This window comes from Rhinolophus sinicus, linkage group LG12 (assembly GCF_036562045.2).
Source record: "Rhinolophus sinicus isolate RSC01 linkage group LG12, ASM3656204v1, whole genome shotgun sequence".
NCBI classification, from domain to species: domain Eukaryota; kingdom Metazoa; phylum Chordata; class Mammalia; order Chiroptera; family Rhinolophidae; genus Rhinolophus; species Rhinolophus sinicus.
In genome coordinates this window covers 28225961-28241910 of record NC_133761.1, presented here as the reverse complement: position 1 = coordinate 28241910, position 15950 = coordinate 28225961, and the positions used below count along the sequence as shown (strand labels likewise).

The 15950-nt window shown below is 43.5% G+C and overlaps 1 protein-coding gene across 2 annotated transcripts in view; it reads left to right on the top strand.

Annotated features, from left to right (window-relative positions):
• Positions 1-15595, top strand: part of BAALC (BAALC binder of MAP3K1 and KLF4) — an 80205-nt gene extending 64610 nt beyond the window's left edge. For both annotated transcript variants that reach the window (XR_012490669.1, XM_019711793.2), the window contains one exon: positions 14276-15595. Coding sequence is in view for 1 of the 2 variants with exons in the window: in XM_019711793.2 (XP_019567352.1) it covers positions 14276-14386 (111 nt within the window). In the remaining variant the exon portion in view is untranslated. The remainder of the gene's footprint in view (positions 1-14275) is intronic.
• Positions 15596-15950: the final 355 nt, after the last annotated feature.

Below are 15950 nucleotides of genomic sequence, written 5' to 3'. Positions count from 1 at the left end.
AATTCTCTGCCTCACCCATGTGAAAATTGTTGCAAACAAAATAGCAAGACCCCAGCCCTATCCCAGCCCCTGCCTTGAGCGTTGCCAGGTTTTGTTGAAATCAGTGGAAATGGGTCTTTAGTATTTGCACTCCAAAGGAAGCCTGTGTTTGCTTAAATGCAGCTTTGTTCAAGGAGCTCCTTTTCTGTGTCAGCTCTCACCATCTTGATAATGAGGGCTGTGCTGGTTCCGGGAACCAGTCTCTGGCCAGGCTGTCAGGGTGGCAGCCAGGGGTTGGCAGGGAGGGGAGAGAAGACCAGTGTAGTAGGAGAGAAGCCTGGCATTTTATCTCAGACCGTCCAACCAGGTGGGCATTGGCAGGGTCCCCAAGAGGGCTCTTAGTGACTGTAGAACGTGGTGGCAGCATCACCCCCAGACTGTTGCTATTAGAAAGGAGATAGGCCTACAGTGTCCCTGACCTAGCTGGCACCCTTTCCAATCCTGTTTCCTCCCAGAGCTATTGTTGGGCAGTGCTCCTCCCGCTGGCCCTGGCCCCTCCCATGGGAACAAATGCCCTTAGTAGGCCAGCTCAGGCTCTGCAGTCTCTTTCTCTTCTCACTCCATTCCTCCCTCCCACTTCCTCATCTTCCCCATGCCCCACCCCCATTCAAAGTCCACTGCTTACAGGATGCTCCAAGTCCATCCCCCCCCCCCCCTTTTCCCTGTCAAAACTTACTGGTTTTGTCACCTCACACCAATGCCACCTGTTTTCTGAGGATCCAACTGGTTATCTAATGATGGAATTCTTGCTTTCATCAATGAGCTACATCTCTAAGCTTTGGTCAGAAAACCTGTTGCAAATTCAGCTCTGACACTCATTAACTAAGTAGCCTTGCAGGAATCACTTAATCTCTCAGAGTCTCAGGTTCCTTATCTACACAATGGAAATAATACCAAAACGAGAGAACAGATGGGCCTGTTCTTTGTAAACTGAGAAGTGCTATAAGATTTAGTGCTATAGGATTAGCAGGGATGGTTAGGCATGCAGTGCCATAACCCAATTAAATGAAACACTTATAGAAGACAAAGGGTGGAGGATAGATTTGAGGGTTGCAGTTGCCTTGCTAGGGTCCTGTATCCCCCACTTTGCCTATGTATAAGCTGGCCTTCTCGAGGACTAATTGCCACCTCCCAAGGCAGGCTGGGCCCTACAGAACTATGTTCAGAAGCTTGGTGACTGCTCTAGTGTGGATCCTGACATTTGTCCCATCTTCCCCACACTGTGCCCTCACCCTTTGAGCAAGGATGGGCCATGGAGGGAGGAAGCAGCTTTGCTGGGTATGTGGCATGATCCACACACTTGCTTTCCTATCTCACTTCCTGCCTTCATCGTCCATCACTTTAAAAACTGTGCTCTGCGATTTACAAAGTGCTTTTAGGTCCCCCGGCTCATTAAATCCTCCCAAGAGTGTTGTGAAGTAAGCATCATCCCCATTTTATAGACAAGGAAGCTGAAGACTGTACGGCATGAATAGGCCATTTAAGTGCTAGAGGTGGGTGTTGGTAACTTTAAATTGAAACAGGTGAGTGTTAGAAAGGGGGAAGCATTGAGATCTTAAAGTACTTTTTTACTGAAGAATAACGTGTTAGTTACCTGTTGTCATAGTAACGCTTCATAACAAACCACATCAACATTCAGTGGCTTAAAACATCAATCTTTTTTCCCCTCACAATCAGCTGCAACTTGAATGGGACAGGCCAGAATGCAGGTTCCAGGCTCCAGGGCTAGCTGAATCTCTTCCATGTAGATTATTCTAGGAACCAGGTCAAAAGAGCAGCAGTATTCTGAGGTATATTCTTCTCATGGTTATGACAGTGTTAGGGCTCAGGACAGGCCTCCCCAAAATATGCCCCTTTGGCATATTGATTATTTTGAATTAAAGTTACTTAAGAAACAGCTGGTGCAAAAAGGACACTCTGACCATCCTTTGTCTCTCTGAAAGCAGGAAATAAATCTCATGTGTGAAAGGAGCCCTCCCTGCACCAGAAGGTGGAGAGACCTCCTTATCCCCAGAGACAGGAAATTCAGAGCTGAGAGGGCTGTGGAAAAAAAACAAAACACAACTCTGCTTCAATTCTTCACCGATTAAGCAGCCAAGCACAAGTTTCTCTGTCTTGTCAACTCCTCATAAATTTATGGTTTCTTTGTCTAAAAAAATATAAAATCTACATATTTGGGTCATTTCTTTAGGTCCCATATCTATGAGACCTCCATAGGTATGAAATTAAACTTGATTTTCTCCTGTTAATCTGCCTCATGTCAATTTAATTCTTAAACCAGCCAGAAGAACTTTGAAGGGTAGAAGGAAAGTGTTTTCCTTCCTGGCAACAGAAACCCAAAGAGGCAAAACCAAACTATTCAAACATATTTCATGTCTTGCTCATGTCATACCGACCAACCTCCTATTGGCCAAAGCAAATCCCATGGACAAGCTCTACATCAATAGGGCAAGGAAGTATACTGTGTCCCCAGTGGAGAGATAGCTAAGAATTAGGACCAATTACACGATCTACTACATGTAACAGACATATAGGAAAATGCACAAATCATAAGTTCAGTGAATTTTTATAAGGTGACACACCCATCTTCCATATGAAGACATATAATACTATCACTACCCCAGAAATGCTCCTTGTGCCCTCCCCAATCACCATCCACACCCCACAACATAATTAATTTAGGACATGAGGACTATTTTTACAAAAGAAGAAACTAGGAGGTTGGATTCCAAGCTTGCTGCCTATGTGCTCCAACACACAGAATTCAGGCAGACATTACTCAGTCACACAGAACAAACCATTCAAAGGCTATTGAGCAAAGAGATTTCATTAGGCCATTCACATAGTTAAACCTACTACAAATAAGCCACGGGTTGTGCCTTACAAAAGTTAAAGATAAACCTGCTCTTATTCTTCTTGCACTTTACAGAAGTTAAAGATAAACTCACAATTGTTCTTTCCTCCTTTTCCCATACCAAGAAATTTCCCATAGGAGCAAGAAAACACATATAAACCCTAGACCGGGGGATGGAGATGGTCTCTCTTCCACTAGCAATTAGAGACCACCACTCCGTCTGGGGTGGCCTTTTCTTACTCTTTGCTAAGTAGACCTACTTTCACTTTAAACTCTATATTGGCTCACATTTGAATTCTTTTCTGTGTGAAGCCAAGAATCTTCTTGGCCCAGGGCTTGAGTCCCAGTCTGGGGGATTTACTTCTCTGGTATCATAACCACTTTTCAGCGTTCAGCACTGTAGACCAGTTTTATTTTTGAGATTTTTATAAATGAGATCATAGAGCATGTGCTCTTTTGTTCAACATCATGCAAATCACCCATCTTGTTGTGAGTTGCAAAAATTTCATCATCTTTATTGTTATGTATATTCCATTATATGAATACAATTTAACCATTCTACTGGAGGACATTTGGATTGTTTCCAGTTTGGGGCTATTGTGAACAATGGAGCTACTGTGTTTCCCCAAAAATAAGACCTAGCTGGACAATCAGCTCTAATGCATCTTTTGAAGCAAAAATTAATATAAGACCGGTCTTATTTTACTATAAGACTGGGTATAATATAATATAATATAATATAATATAATACCAGGTCTTATATTAATTTTTGCTCCAAAAGATGCATTAGAGCTGATTGTCCAGCTAGGTCTTATTTTTGGGGAAAGAGGGTATTAATGTTTTTTGTTCTGTATGTATATATTTTTTTAATTAAAATTTTTTAAATTAAATTAATTGGGGTAACATTGGTCAATAACATTATATAAATTTTATTACTAACATTATATAAATTTCAGGTGTACAACTCTATAATATAACATCCATATACTCCATTGTGTGCTCACCACCCAAAGTCTAGTCTCCTTCCATCACCATACGTTTGACACTCTTTACCTTCTTTGTCCTCCCTCCACTGTCTTCCCCTCTGGGAGCCACCATTCTCGTCTGTATCTTTGAATTTGTTTTGTTTGTTCATTTCTTGCTTTCTGTTTTATATTTCACATATGAGTGAAATCATACGGTTCTTGTCCTTTTCCCTCTGACTTATTTCACTTAACATGGTACCCTCAAGATCCATCCATGTTGTCACAAATGACAATATTTCATCATTTTTATGGCTGAGTAGTATTCCATGGTATATATGTACCACACCTTTAGCTAACCATCTGTCAAAGGACATTTAGATTGTTTCGGTGTAATATTCTTGTGCATTCCCTTCTGTGGACATTCACTTCTTTGGGGTATATACCTAGGAGTGGACTTGCTGGCTCATAGGATGGGGGGATATATGCCATTAATGGAAACTGACAGTAGTTTTACAAAGTGGTTACACCACTTTACACGCTAACCAGCAGGTGATGAGTTCTGGTTATGGAACAACATGAGAATTTAGAGCAAGTTAGTTGTACTTCATCCTGCTTCCTTAGGCCTGTGATAGCTTTCTAGGCACAGCACAGGGTGCTATGCACTTTGTTATATTATCTTACTTAATCCTCATGATAACTCTAAAATGTTGATATCGTTGTCTCCGGTTTACAGATGAGAATGGAGACTCACAGATAACTAAGGAAAGCATTCTCTCACACCACACTCACGTGCACTCTGGGAGCTTGTGGTAATTAAAATGGGGCCAAGGGAACCAGCCCCTGGGACTCCAACAGCAGTTGAAACTGTGTTGCAGGGGAGTGAGGACCAACACACCTGACTGCTGCTGGCCCCACAGGACAGATGGTACATGCCGATAAGCCATCCAGGCTGCTTTGGTTTTCACAATTCAGTGAACAATGGCTGTGTTGAACTATTTCCAAAATAAGATCAGGGAGCAGATAACTTTAAGTGTTCAGACTGTTGCTGAAGTGTATCAGTGGTCTTCCTATCCTGAGACCTCACCAGCCACCAGACGTCCTGGGTCCCTGAAAGGCTAAAGGTTTTTTTTATGTAAGGTGTCAGTTTACAGGACAAGTTTACCTCTGATTGAATCTTCTCTCAGCAGCGCTATCTCATACCAGTACAGCTTTCAGCTGCCTAGAATCTGTCCAAGGAAACTAGTTTTCTTCCTATTCCTTCCAGGGCCTTTGGCATACCATTTCTTCCTAGCTGGTCTCAGAGTCTGGGCTAAAGCTTCCTGCATTTTCAGTGTCTGACTCAGGCAGTATCCGCTCACCTCTTCCTGTTTTCCTTTGCTTCCTCAAGATGACCTATTAGAATTTCACAGTGTTTCCCTGTAGCTCACCAGGTCACCCAGCTGATGGTTCTTTGGCACTTTCTTCAAGCGTTCCATTCCTGAACCATACATCCTCACGCATGTGCCTACTGCACCATCCCCATTCAGGTTTACAAAACAAGTTTGGGTGTTAAAGGCAATCCTTGGTTGGCCTGGAAATTGTCCCCATCATTTCCCAGCAGCACTGTTTGAATTCATTCATCTAATGTTCTTTTACTGAGCACCATCGAGGTACCAAGCACTGTTCTAGTGCCAAGATTCCAGGAGTGGAAAAAGCATGTATGTCCTCTGCTCTCAACAGCTGCCAATTTTAATAGGGGTGAGGGTGGGGAGTCAGCTAATATAAATAAATGATTAAAGCATTTATAGATTCTCAATGATGCAGTGAAGGAAATAAAAAGCCACTAGTAGGGGACAACAACGACTCTAACATAGATGTGACCCTACAGTTCAAATTGCTTTCTGAAGGGTAGTGAGTGGCAACTAATGTTGCTAATGACTGTGAACAACATATGTCATGTTCTGAGCCTTTCTCCACTTCATGCCCCACCAAACAAACCATATCTTCCCTTTTCAGTTCCGTCTGGCCCTGTCTTGTGCCTGGTGTGAATAGGCGCTAACTGGCAACAAGAATGTGACAAAAATGATCTTTCACAAATTGGAACTGACTGTCTCAGCAGGGAGCTCTTTCGCTCTCTCTGTGGCTCCTTGGTTTCCTCTATTCACTTGGGACCTTTCTGACTCTACAGCATCTGATAAATCATTGACTCAGTCTCCTTACCCCAGCTCCCTCCTGAGCTCAACGAACAACACAAGAGGAAGCTCTGTAGTTGCTTGTTTTCTGCGAATTAATTATTCAAGAACTCTGGACAGCCTCCAAACATTCACTTTCCAACCTGAACATGCCAATTCTTCAGACTTAGGACTCTTGTTTTTCTCTCCCAGAGCTACCTCCTCAAGTATTCAGCTAAGGTAGAAATTGTTTGTGGATATAGTGCTGAGCACACAAAGCTCTGAGTATGTGGCTGGCTTCCCAATGCCCCTTCATGTCTTTAGAAGTTGCATCTTGTCAAGTTGCTTTATTATTCTTGGCAAAGTGACCAGACCATGCTAAAGGAACTAACCAATGTCTGCACTGATTCTCAGCTAAGGAGCTTGCTCCTTTTGCTCTCCCTCCCCTCACCCCCCAGTGTCTGATTCTTAGCAAGGCTTGGTCCAGTCCAGGAAAGATGGGTGAAGTCTCACAGAAATGGCTGTGTTCAGAAAAGAAGACCTGACCCATAAAGCAGGCTAGGGCCCGTCCAGAATCTCTCCTGGTTAGCAGTAATATGAGACATATGAGAAGAGTTTGGGAAGCAAATGAACTTCTCCTAGAAAAACAAAACCAAGACATTAAAAGAGAGAGAGTAAAAGAGACTACTGGGGAAAACCAAAGAGAGGGAGACCTCTCAGAAGGGTACTTGGATGTACTCACTTGTCGCGTCCAGCACAACACGAGCTGTGGGAAGCGAGAAGGGCGGCTCAGGGCTAAGAACAGACAGTAGCCAAGAATAGAGTGCAAGCAGGGCCAAAGGACTCAAGCCTCAAGGGACTGAGCCCTGAATCGAGCCAACGTGTAGTTTTTATTGGTAAACTTCTAAAGAGGCAATGATTGTTATTCTCAAGATCTGTGTGTTACGTAGCCTGCTGGCTCTTTCCAAAAGTTCCCATTGTGTTCCAGTTTGTACTTTGCCTTCACACACACACACACACACACAACTCCAAGGAATCCATTGAAGGGGAGGGACCCATATAATTCTATCGGGTCTCAGTTTGCTGAGACTTCCCCTCAAAGGAGCTTTTCCGATATCTCTCCATCGGGCCTCAGTTTGCTGAGGCACTCCCTTGTGAAATCCTGGGAAGAGCGCAGGGGAACAAACGGTTTGGCAGCTGTAAGGCAACACTCACTAGTTTTAGTCTGGCAGTATGGGGATGTAGGGTGTGTGTGTGTGTGTGTGTGTGTGTGTGTGTGTGTGTGTAGTGATTTCCACAAAGCATCTATATATTGCTCCTATCTTATGTAGATAAAGAATTGCAAGACTCACTATTTATCTAAGGATCTGCAGAAAAAACAATTTGATTAGACGCCTCTTGGGGCAGAGACCTCCTTCTTTATATTCTTCCATTGACCCCTGAGCCTACTCCAAGGTTATGCACCTACCGTAGTATGTACTTATTAACTACATGCTGATTGAATGAGACCAGACTACTACTTCACTATGATTAGAAAGGTTTCCCAAGGCTTCATTCCCACTCATTCCCACTCCAGCACCACCATCATATGATTGATGACTGTTCTGTGGGAGCCTAGTTGCTTTTCTAAAGCAGGTTCTATTGCCTTCCCAGTGTTTGATCTATCTGAGGTTCAAGTTGCAAAGCAACACCTGCTTGCTTTTGGCACTTGATACCTGATAGATAAAAATTCCAGGCTGAGTTAGCTTAAGTTAGTACCTTGCATGGGGCTGCAGTCTGCGCAGGATTTGCTCCAGGCTTGGGGAGTTCTTGAGAGTTTTGCCTGAGGCATGGTCTGATGGGAGGCTCGCAACCTGGCCCTTGGCGGACTTGCTAAGATTAAATGTTTCCTGACTGACCTTGCATGAATGCCATAAAGTTTATGAAGCAGCAGCAAATAAATTCATGGAATTCAAGAACAGCTCGAGGTTTGTTACTGTCTGTTTCTAATGGGATTTGACTGAAAAGGAGAAAAATGTCTTGAGTTGCCCCTGACAAGTCTTAGTCTTTAATCTTTTCGGACGAAGTAGAGGAGGAAACTAACATTTTCAGAGTGTCTACTATGAGCCAGACACGCTATATATGGCGTTATCTTTAACCCTCAGGACTCTAAGAGGTAAGCAGCATCACTCCCCACCTGGGAAACCAGGCTGGGAAAGGTTAGGTGTTCGGCCAACATGGCACAGGAGTAATGCTTTGGCTGTGTTGGAATACAAACCCAGGTCTGTCTGCCTCTAAACCCGATGATCTTCCTTCCCATTACCTGAAACAAAATGGTGGAGGATTTAGAGTGAGCTTTGGCAGTTGTGGGAGGCTGGTTGTGGGACCTGGGGCCACCATTTTTAGTTCAACTCATCACCTATGTTGATATTGGGCAAATGGTATGGCCAGAGTGACTTCAGCTGCCTCATTGGAAAAGGGAACACATTAACATTCCCAGCCATCTCTCAGGGATGATGAAAGGAACAGTCAATTAGGAGCATAACTGAAACCTTGTAGGAAAGTTCTATGGTGTTTAGGCAGGGCAAAAAAAAAAATAAAAAAAAAAATTCTGTTCCCAGGTATTTATTTCTCTCTCTTTCTCTCTGAAGATTCATCTTCACACATGTGTTCTTCATTAGATGGTTTGTTGGGTGTCTATTATGTGATAGGCACTAAGTTAGACTCTGGGCATACTGTGGTGAACACAACAGACTGGGTCCCTACCTTCTTGAAGTTTACAACCTGATGAGGGTGTAGCAAATAACAAGCAAATAAATATATAATCCAAACCACAGTTAAAGGCCAGGAAGGAAGTACAGAGTATCAGGAGAGAGAAGAAGATGGCCTTATGCTTGGATAAGCTTAGGAAATCCCAGCCACATCTCATAAGAAATCATTCTCTATGATTAGTCTGGGAGAACCATAAGGGTGGCCAGAGCATGGGAGCAAGTGTTGTTTTTCGTTGTGCCCTTCTCTATATTCCTATATTTCCTTTTACCATAATTATGTATTGCTTTTATAATTAAAAAAATACTAGTTATACAGAAAAAGTGTTGTCCGGTAAATCATAATCTCAGTAAAAAGCCTTCTTTTCTTTGTTGTCTGCAAGGAACCCCATGCTAGGTATAGATATATTTGTGGAATCAAAGTAAAGCTGAGGACATTTCTATTTCCATTTTGGGGGAAAGTGAGAAAAGGCTGAGCAGATTTAGCAGCACTCTTGAGCCTAGGCCTCCCAGAAGCAGCCAGGCTGCCCCCACTTCCACACGGAACAAGCTGGGGTGTTGACTTGAAACCCCAAGAGAAACAGGTCCATCTGGGTTTGAGGTTGCCAGGAAACGATCACAGTCGATCTGGTTACCCTTGAGAAATGGCAGCCAATACATTACTTTTAATTAAATAGGCAGTATTAAGAGGACTAAAATCTATGATTCACAGAGTACTAAACCAGCAGAAATTAAAATGAGGCAAGGGAAGAATTGAAAAGCTGTAAAACTGGGTGAGAAAACAAGAGGTGGCCCATTAGCAAGAGTCAGTGGTGATGACACTCACAAAACAAGAATTTTCGGTGGAGGAAGGATTGAATTAGCAGACAGCCGAAAAAGCTGAAGGTGCCAAATAGGCCTCTCTCATCATTAAGTTGGGAACCATAGATTTTTTTTTTTTTTAAAGCCAGTAATTGTTATAAGGACACATTTTCCTTTCCTGTCACTAACTAAGGAGGGTGGGATGTTAAATAAAAAGGTTTGGCTAATTCAAAACCACATAAGAGGGGAGACTATGTATGTTATACAAAATGTCATAGACCTTGAGGAACAAATGGTATAATTAATTGTTCTTTGTATCTACATAGCTCTTTTTTCATAGGAAGGGATAGCAACCTACTTCTTGGAACTTCTTGAGAAAATAATCTGGCATTATAATTCTCTTTGCATCTCTTCTTTCTCCCTCTGGTTTGAGCTTAAAAGTTTCCAAATGGTAACTAGATTGCAGCTGAATATCCATGCTGCTCTAAAAGGCGTGGGTAGCTTTCCACGGATTCTTCAGGCTTGAAAGCTTCTCTTTAACAAAATATTTCCAAGAAAATGCAGTGTTGTTCTACTTGTTTAATTTTCTAAATGCAATACAGTGTAATTATTCGAAAAAGGATTTGTTTATGGCTTGGAACCTTCTGCACCCATCATTGGAACACAGAACTCCAGCTTGTCCTTTATCCAAATGCGTATATATCTTGTAGAGTTATTTATTCTTATTGGTATTATTTAGAAGTAGTAGTAGTAATAGTCGAATAAGAAAGTTTTCTATTTAAACTTGGTATGTTTGACGGCATCATTTTGCAAGTAGAATTAATGTTTGCAGGGGCCTGAGGAAGTTCTCAGAATGTGGGACTTTCAATTTTAAAACAGGTCAGTTTTGGGGCAAGCCAGGAGAAGTTGGTCACCCTATTAATGCTAAGTGACATGCTTAATTCTCTCAGAAAAACCTAAGAGGTGACATTATTTTCCCAATTTCAGGTAAGGGGACTGAAATTCAGAGGCTAAAGCAACAGGTCTTGTGACAGCTAACAGGTGACAAAGACTTGCACTAAATCTAGGTCTAGCTGGCCCCAAAGCTTGTCATCTGAACACCTCCATTGTGCAGGCTTGTGACATACAGATTTAGGAAATTGCCCCATTGTACTTGGGATTCAAACTATACATGTTCTGTGGCTGTTCTGGGAATGACTATTTTGTAGCCTTTGACTCTATAGGTTGGGAAATTAAGAATCAGCCAAGTACTGAATATTTGTTGAGGTTTTTAAGCTTAGAAAAACAGACTGAAATATAGAGCAGAACATTTTCTGTATATAATCTTTCATAACCTTTTGTGAAATCTTGCCAGTGACTCTAAGGAAAAGCAGTTAGGCAGTTCAGAAAATTTACATTTCCATTCTGGAAAGCTCTCTTGCTGCCCACCGGTTTGAGGAGAACACTGTCATCAATTCGGATCGTTTCAATAAGGCCTCTGTGTCTCCATTCCTTGCCCCAGTCCTCAACACTTTTATGCAGCAACACCTGACATGAAAATCAGATGGAATTAGCCTCATAATTGCCACACTTTTCTTTAGAAAACAAGATTGGTTGTGAGACTTTGAGTTCTCTGCTTTTAGGGAAAAATAAACCCATAGAAGTTACTGCTAGCCCTGGTGCCAGTTCAGGCTTGAAAGAGCAGAGGGTGAGACTGAATCCTTAGACAGCATGGACTACTGATTGTTAAAGCAAGGGTAGACTGACAAATGTGGTATGCTGATGAAGTAGGAATATTTCTCTGTGCGTCCCCAAATGATGTAAATGATGTGGGATCTGCCGACAGTTTCTGGGTGCGGGCCGGGATCCTGTCTCGTGAAGCCGAAGGACGGACACTCAGACCAGGGAGAGGCAACGAGTTGTAAAGGAAGAGTGTATTAGAGGCAGGAGAAGAGGTTGCAGCTCCCGAGTGGGCGGGGGTCCCGAATGGGGTGTCCAGTGACTGAGGCAAAAGCTCTTTTATACCTTCCCCTGCCTGCTTGGGGGAGGGGGCTGGAGCCTTGTAATTGAATTCATCTATCAGTTTTGTCCTGTTTGCTCATCCTGAAGGGATTAACGAACCAACCCATTTCCATCTATCAGATCTGCTCCTTTGTCCAGGCGACAGAGTCCCAGACACCTGTTTCCAGACAGCCTCAGGTGGAAAGGTGCTGGCTCGGGTAGTAGATGACCATTAGCTGTGACTAGTTGGCCATCAGCTGTTACCAGTTAGCCATTGGCCACTGATATAACTGCCGTGGCTGAGCTAGCAAGAGCGGATTGCAGCTAGCAAGTGAGGTTGGTTGGCAGAGAAGCGGACGGCAGGTTGCAGATTGTGTGGCTCCTGCTTCCTGTGTCTCCAACCCAGCCGTCAGCCAGTGAGAATATAGTGGTATGACTGCCCTATCTATGGCTCCGTGGGTGTTTCTTTTTGGCCTCACCATATCCTGCGTTCTTGTGTGGGGAGCGGGAGCTGAGACCCCGCATGACATCATGCATGACATCCGGCCAGAAGGGGTTTGAGATTATCTGTTAACCTCCAGGCGTATTCTCATGTCTCTGTCCTGGAGTGAAGGAGACAGTCCAGGACCTGGAGTTTCAGGATATATGGCTGCTTTTTTGTTTATTCCACCAGAGACCTTCCGGTCTACATAGCAATCATACTAACTAATCTGCCTCACTGATGCATTCATTCATCCATTCATTCAACCAAAGTTATACTGAGAGCCTACTATGTCTCAGACTGTGTCAGGCACTGGGAACACAGAGAGGAAAACAATGAAACCCTCTCTCATTAAATCAATGGATAAGGTTAACATTGCATATAGTTAAAATTACCCTTAAACATCCTTCAAATCGCCCATGAAGTATTATTTTAGGTCAGGTTCCCTAGAAGCAGAGTCTGAGATGAGGATTCTTGTGCAAGTAAGTGAGTGAAAGAGTAATCTCAGGTGAAACCCATAAGGAGCGGGGGAAGCGGTGTGAGGCAGAGGATGAGTTCAACAAACACAGGAACTTTGCTGAACAGCTGTCACGTAGCCTGGGCGCTGAAGCATGAATGATGTCATAGATTCTTAACCCCCTGAGGCAAAAGAGCCAGCCTTTTGTGTCCCCAACAATCAGGCATTGGCTTTGGGCTGCCTCCAGGACACTTCTGGACAAGGTGGCTCCAATCAGATGAGGGCAATTCTCAAAAGAAGGGTCCTGGTGTGAGCAGCTAGCAGCCAAAACTCACAGCAGTTGCGGGGTAGAAGCATCAGAAGAGTAAAGGGAATCTGAAAGGGGCATTGCCGGCAGCAGGATTTATGTGACATGTTCAAACCTGCATGTCATCTGTTGACACAAGCAACAGAGCAATTTAGTTTTCTCTGCTGGTGCAACAGTCCACCACTTCCTTGGATGTACTACAGATGAAGCAGCTGGCTTGTGTTCGGGGCTGTACTATAGAAGAATATGCATCTATCAACAGTAGACTCATACCCAGCATGGGGAGATGCTCACACCTTGGGAAACGCTCCTGCAGATGTGAGACTGTGTTTCCCAGGAAGACTCTGACATGTCATTATTAGACAGGATGTTCATGGGGAAGTGCCCTGTCAGCACCTGTGGGGGAGGGCTGGAAGCAGGCTTGGGCAGAGGGAGAAGTTGAGCCACAATGCAGGTCTGACAGCAGCCCAGACAGACTGCACCCCATGGGAGCTCTGGAGCTAAGTGGCCTGTCAGAGCTGGCCTGCTTTGTGGCCAGGCTTTTGTACCTCCATTTACTCCTTTCATTGTACCACCTTGGGAAGGTCAAGGCCCTGGGTGAGGTGGCTCTCTGCAGCTGAGGCCGCTCTGAAGGGACAACTGGAGGGTCTTTGCGGACCACACTCTCTGCAGCTGGGCAGCAGTTCCTTTCTGGAACGGGGATTGGACGGTACCTGTCTCTATCCATCCACAGTGGAGATGACCCACAAGGCGCATCCTGTGCTCCCTGCCAGCATATGGTCACTGAGTGGAATGGGCACAGAATTGCCCCCCACTATTTAAAATTGTTTCCTTTGGAGGGGGGATGCAGGGATTGGGCATATTTGATTGAAGAACCTATAGTTTAGTCAGTAGTTTAATATTTAATTCATATTTAATATGAATTCTGGACTTCTATCATTGGTGTATCTTTGCTTAGAAGGGAGTAATCTATCCTATCCTATTCTTTACTTAGTAAGTCTCTTTTTTTTTAAATTTTTATTTAGTGACAGGCACTGTGCTAAGTACCTTACATCATTACTTTATTTAATCCTTACAATTTTACAGATGAGAAAACTACGGGTTAGAGAGGTTCGGAAAAAATGTATCCATAGTAAATTGTATAGTCAGTATTTAAACCAAAGTCTGTCTGACCCCAAAGCTCACACCCTTAACCACGCTGCTAAAACCAACTATGAAACTTTCACATTACCTGTTAATGGACTTTAGCTCATTCATTCACAAATGTTTTACTGAGCATGCCTTATGCCAGGCTGTATGCTAAGCTGGTACTGTTAGTGATTCAACAGAGAAACCTATGAAAAGAATCATGTGTTCTTGTGGGTCATTCTTCCTGCCTCTGTGTGTGTGTGTGTGTGTGTGTGTGTGTGTGACAATCACAAGAAATTAATGCAAATGTGAGGGTTTTAGGATATTTTCTAGTAACTCAATTCACTGTGTTAAATTTTTTAACAGGCTAAAAGAGATGCTAAGCGAATGTCAGCAAAAGAAGTCACCATTAATGTTACAGACAACATCCGACAGGTGGACAGAAGTCGAAGACTCACAAAGAACTGCGTCAACTAGCAGAGTGTTTAACTAGAAGGGCAGATGGGCTCCTTTGGTGCCCGTCACATACTGGATACTACCAAGGAAACTTGAAGAAGCGGGTGCCCCTGGCTGAACGTGAGCGCTGCTGAGTGCCTTGAGAAACCGTCTTACGGGCAGTCAACGGCTGCCTGGGCTGTTGGGACATTCTCAGCCTCCTATTTTTCAATAAATGTATTAGCAGCAGTACTAACATATGGTACTAAATGGCAAATGTGCAGTTCAGTTTGCCTCTTTGCAACTCCTGCAATTTGGTCTGATGTAAAAGTGGTGAGCTAAAATCACAGGCCAGTTTATGAAACAGAGAAAATAGAAGGGATGAATTCCCAGGGTGAAAGAGGCACACTCTCTGCTCTCCTGGCCACAGTAGTGTGCACGGTTTCAGGCAAGCTTATTCTTTAGTTCTTTCTTTTTAATATCACCATTACAAAGCTACTATGTTCGCTTAAAAGTTGGCTTTCACCCAACTCTAAATCCAAACATGTAACAAATCAAGAAGCAGGGAAATTCCCTGTTATTTTTATTTCCTGAGCTCAGTATGAGGCAGGTTCAGATTGAATTTCATACATACTAACCCCACCCACACCCACAGCGTGTCTTAGGGAGGTCTCTATGATGCCATCACATCCGTTCCTCATCGGCCTCCAACGTCTCCCCACGTGTCCACGTCAGCCTCTGAACAGCCATATCACAGTCATGGTCAGTGCATCCTGTGTTTCATAGCTTTCCAGTTCTTTTTGCTTGTGTTCTTCAGTGTTTTCTCTCTCTAGTCAGGTCATTTGCAATTGTTAATCAAAGACTGGACATTGCTCACAAGATGGAGATAATCCAGAACACGTTGGCAGCCCACACAGCTTCCCTTACCCTCTGTGTACACAGTCCCAGGACTATGTCCTTTTGGTATCTGCAAAAGAATCGCTTGAAAAAGCCAGTACCTGGGGGACATGCATTCACATGGATACGGATTGACCCAACTGTGTTAGAAATCAGGTAGCTGATGCATAAAAATATAATAATAAATGTGAAGAATAAAACTTTCTGGCATTTCTTTGAACATGTTAAGGTGGAAGTATTTTCCCCCAAAGTAATGTATCATGATTTTTAAAGGACTGTTAACATGCCTGGGCCTGGGAAAGGTAGGACTAAAGCTGTACCAAGAGAAACCAATAAACTCCATGTTTAGCAGAATTGGGCGGCCTGATGGTGTGTGCTGTATAACATTGTCCAGAGAATGGACATCAGCTGGTTGCAATTCAGATACTTGGCATCCTTACCTGCCAACTCTGTCACTCCTCAAACACAGCTGGCAGTGTCCCTCCCTCCCTCCCTCCCTTCCTTTCCTTTTTGCTTCCTTCCTTTCTTCAGTATATTTATTCATTAAACATTAAATGCCAACCCTGTGTCAGGTGTGATGCAGATGCTGAGAGAGCTAAAGTCGGGCCAGTCCCAATTGTATATCCGGAATCTGACAGTGGACTTAACAACCAGGAGACTGGCTGAAACACTGAGGTGTCGTGTGTGTTGTGTGTCTCACTTTTGTACT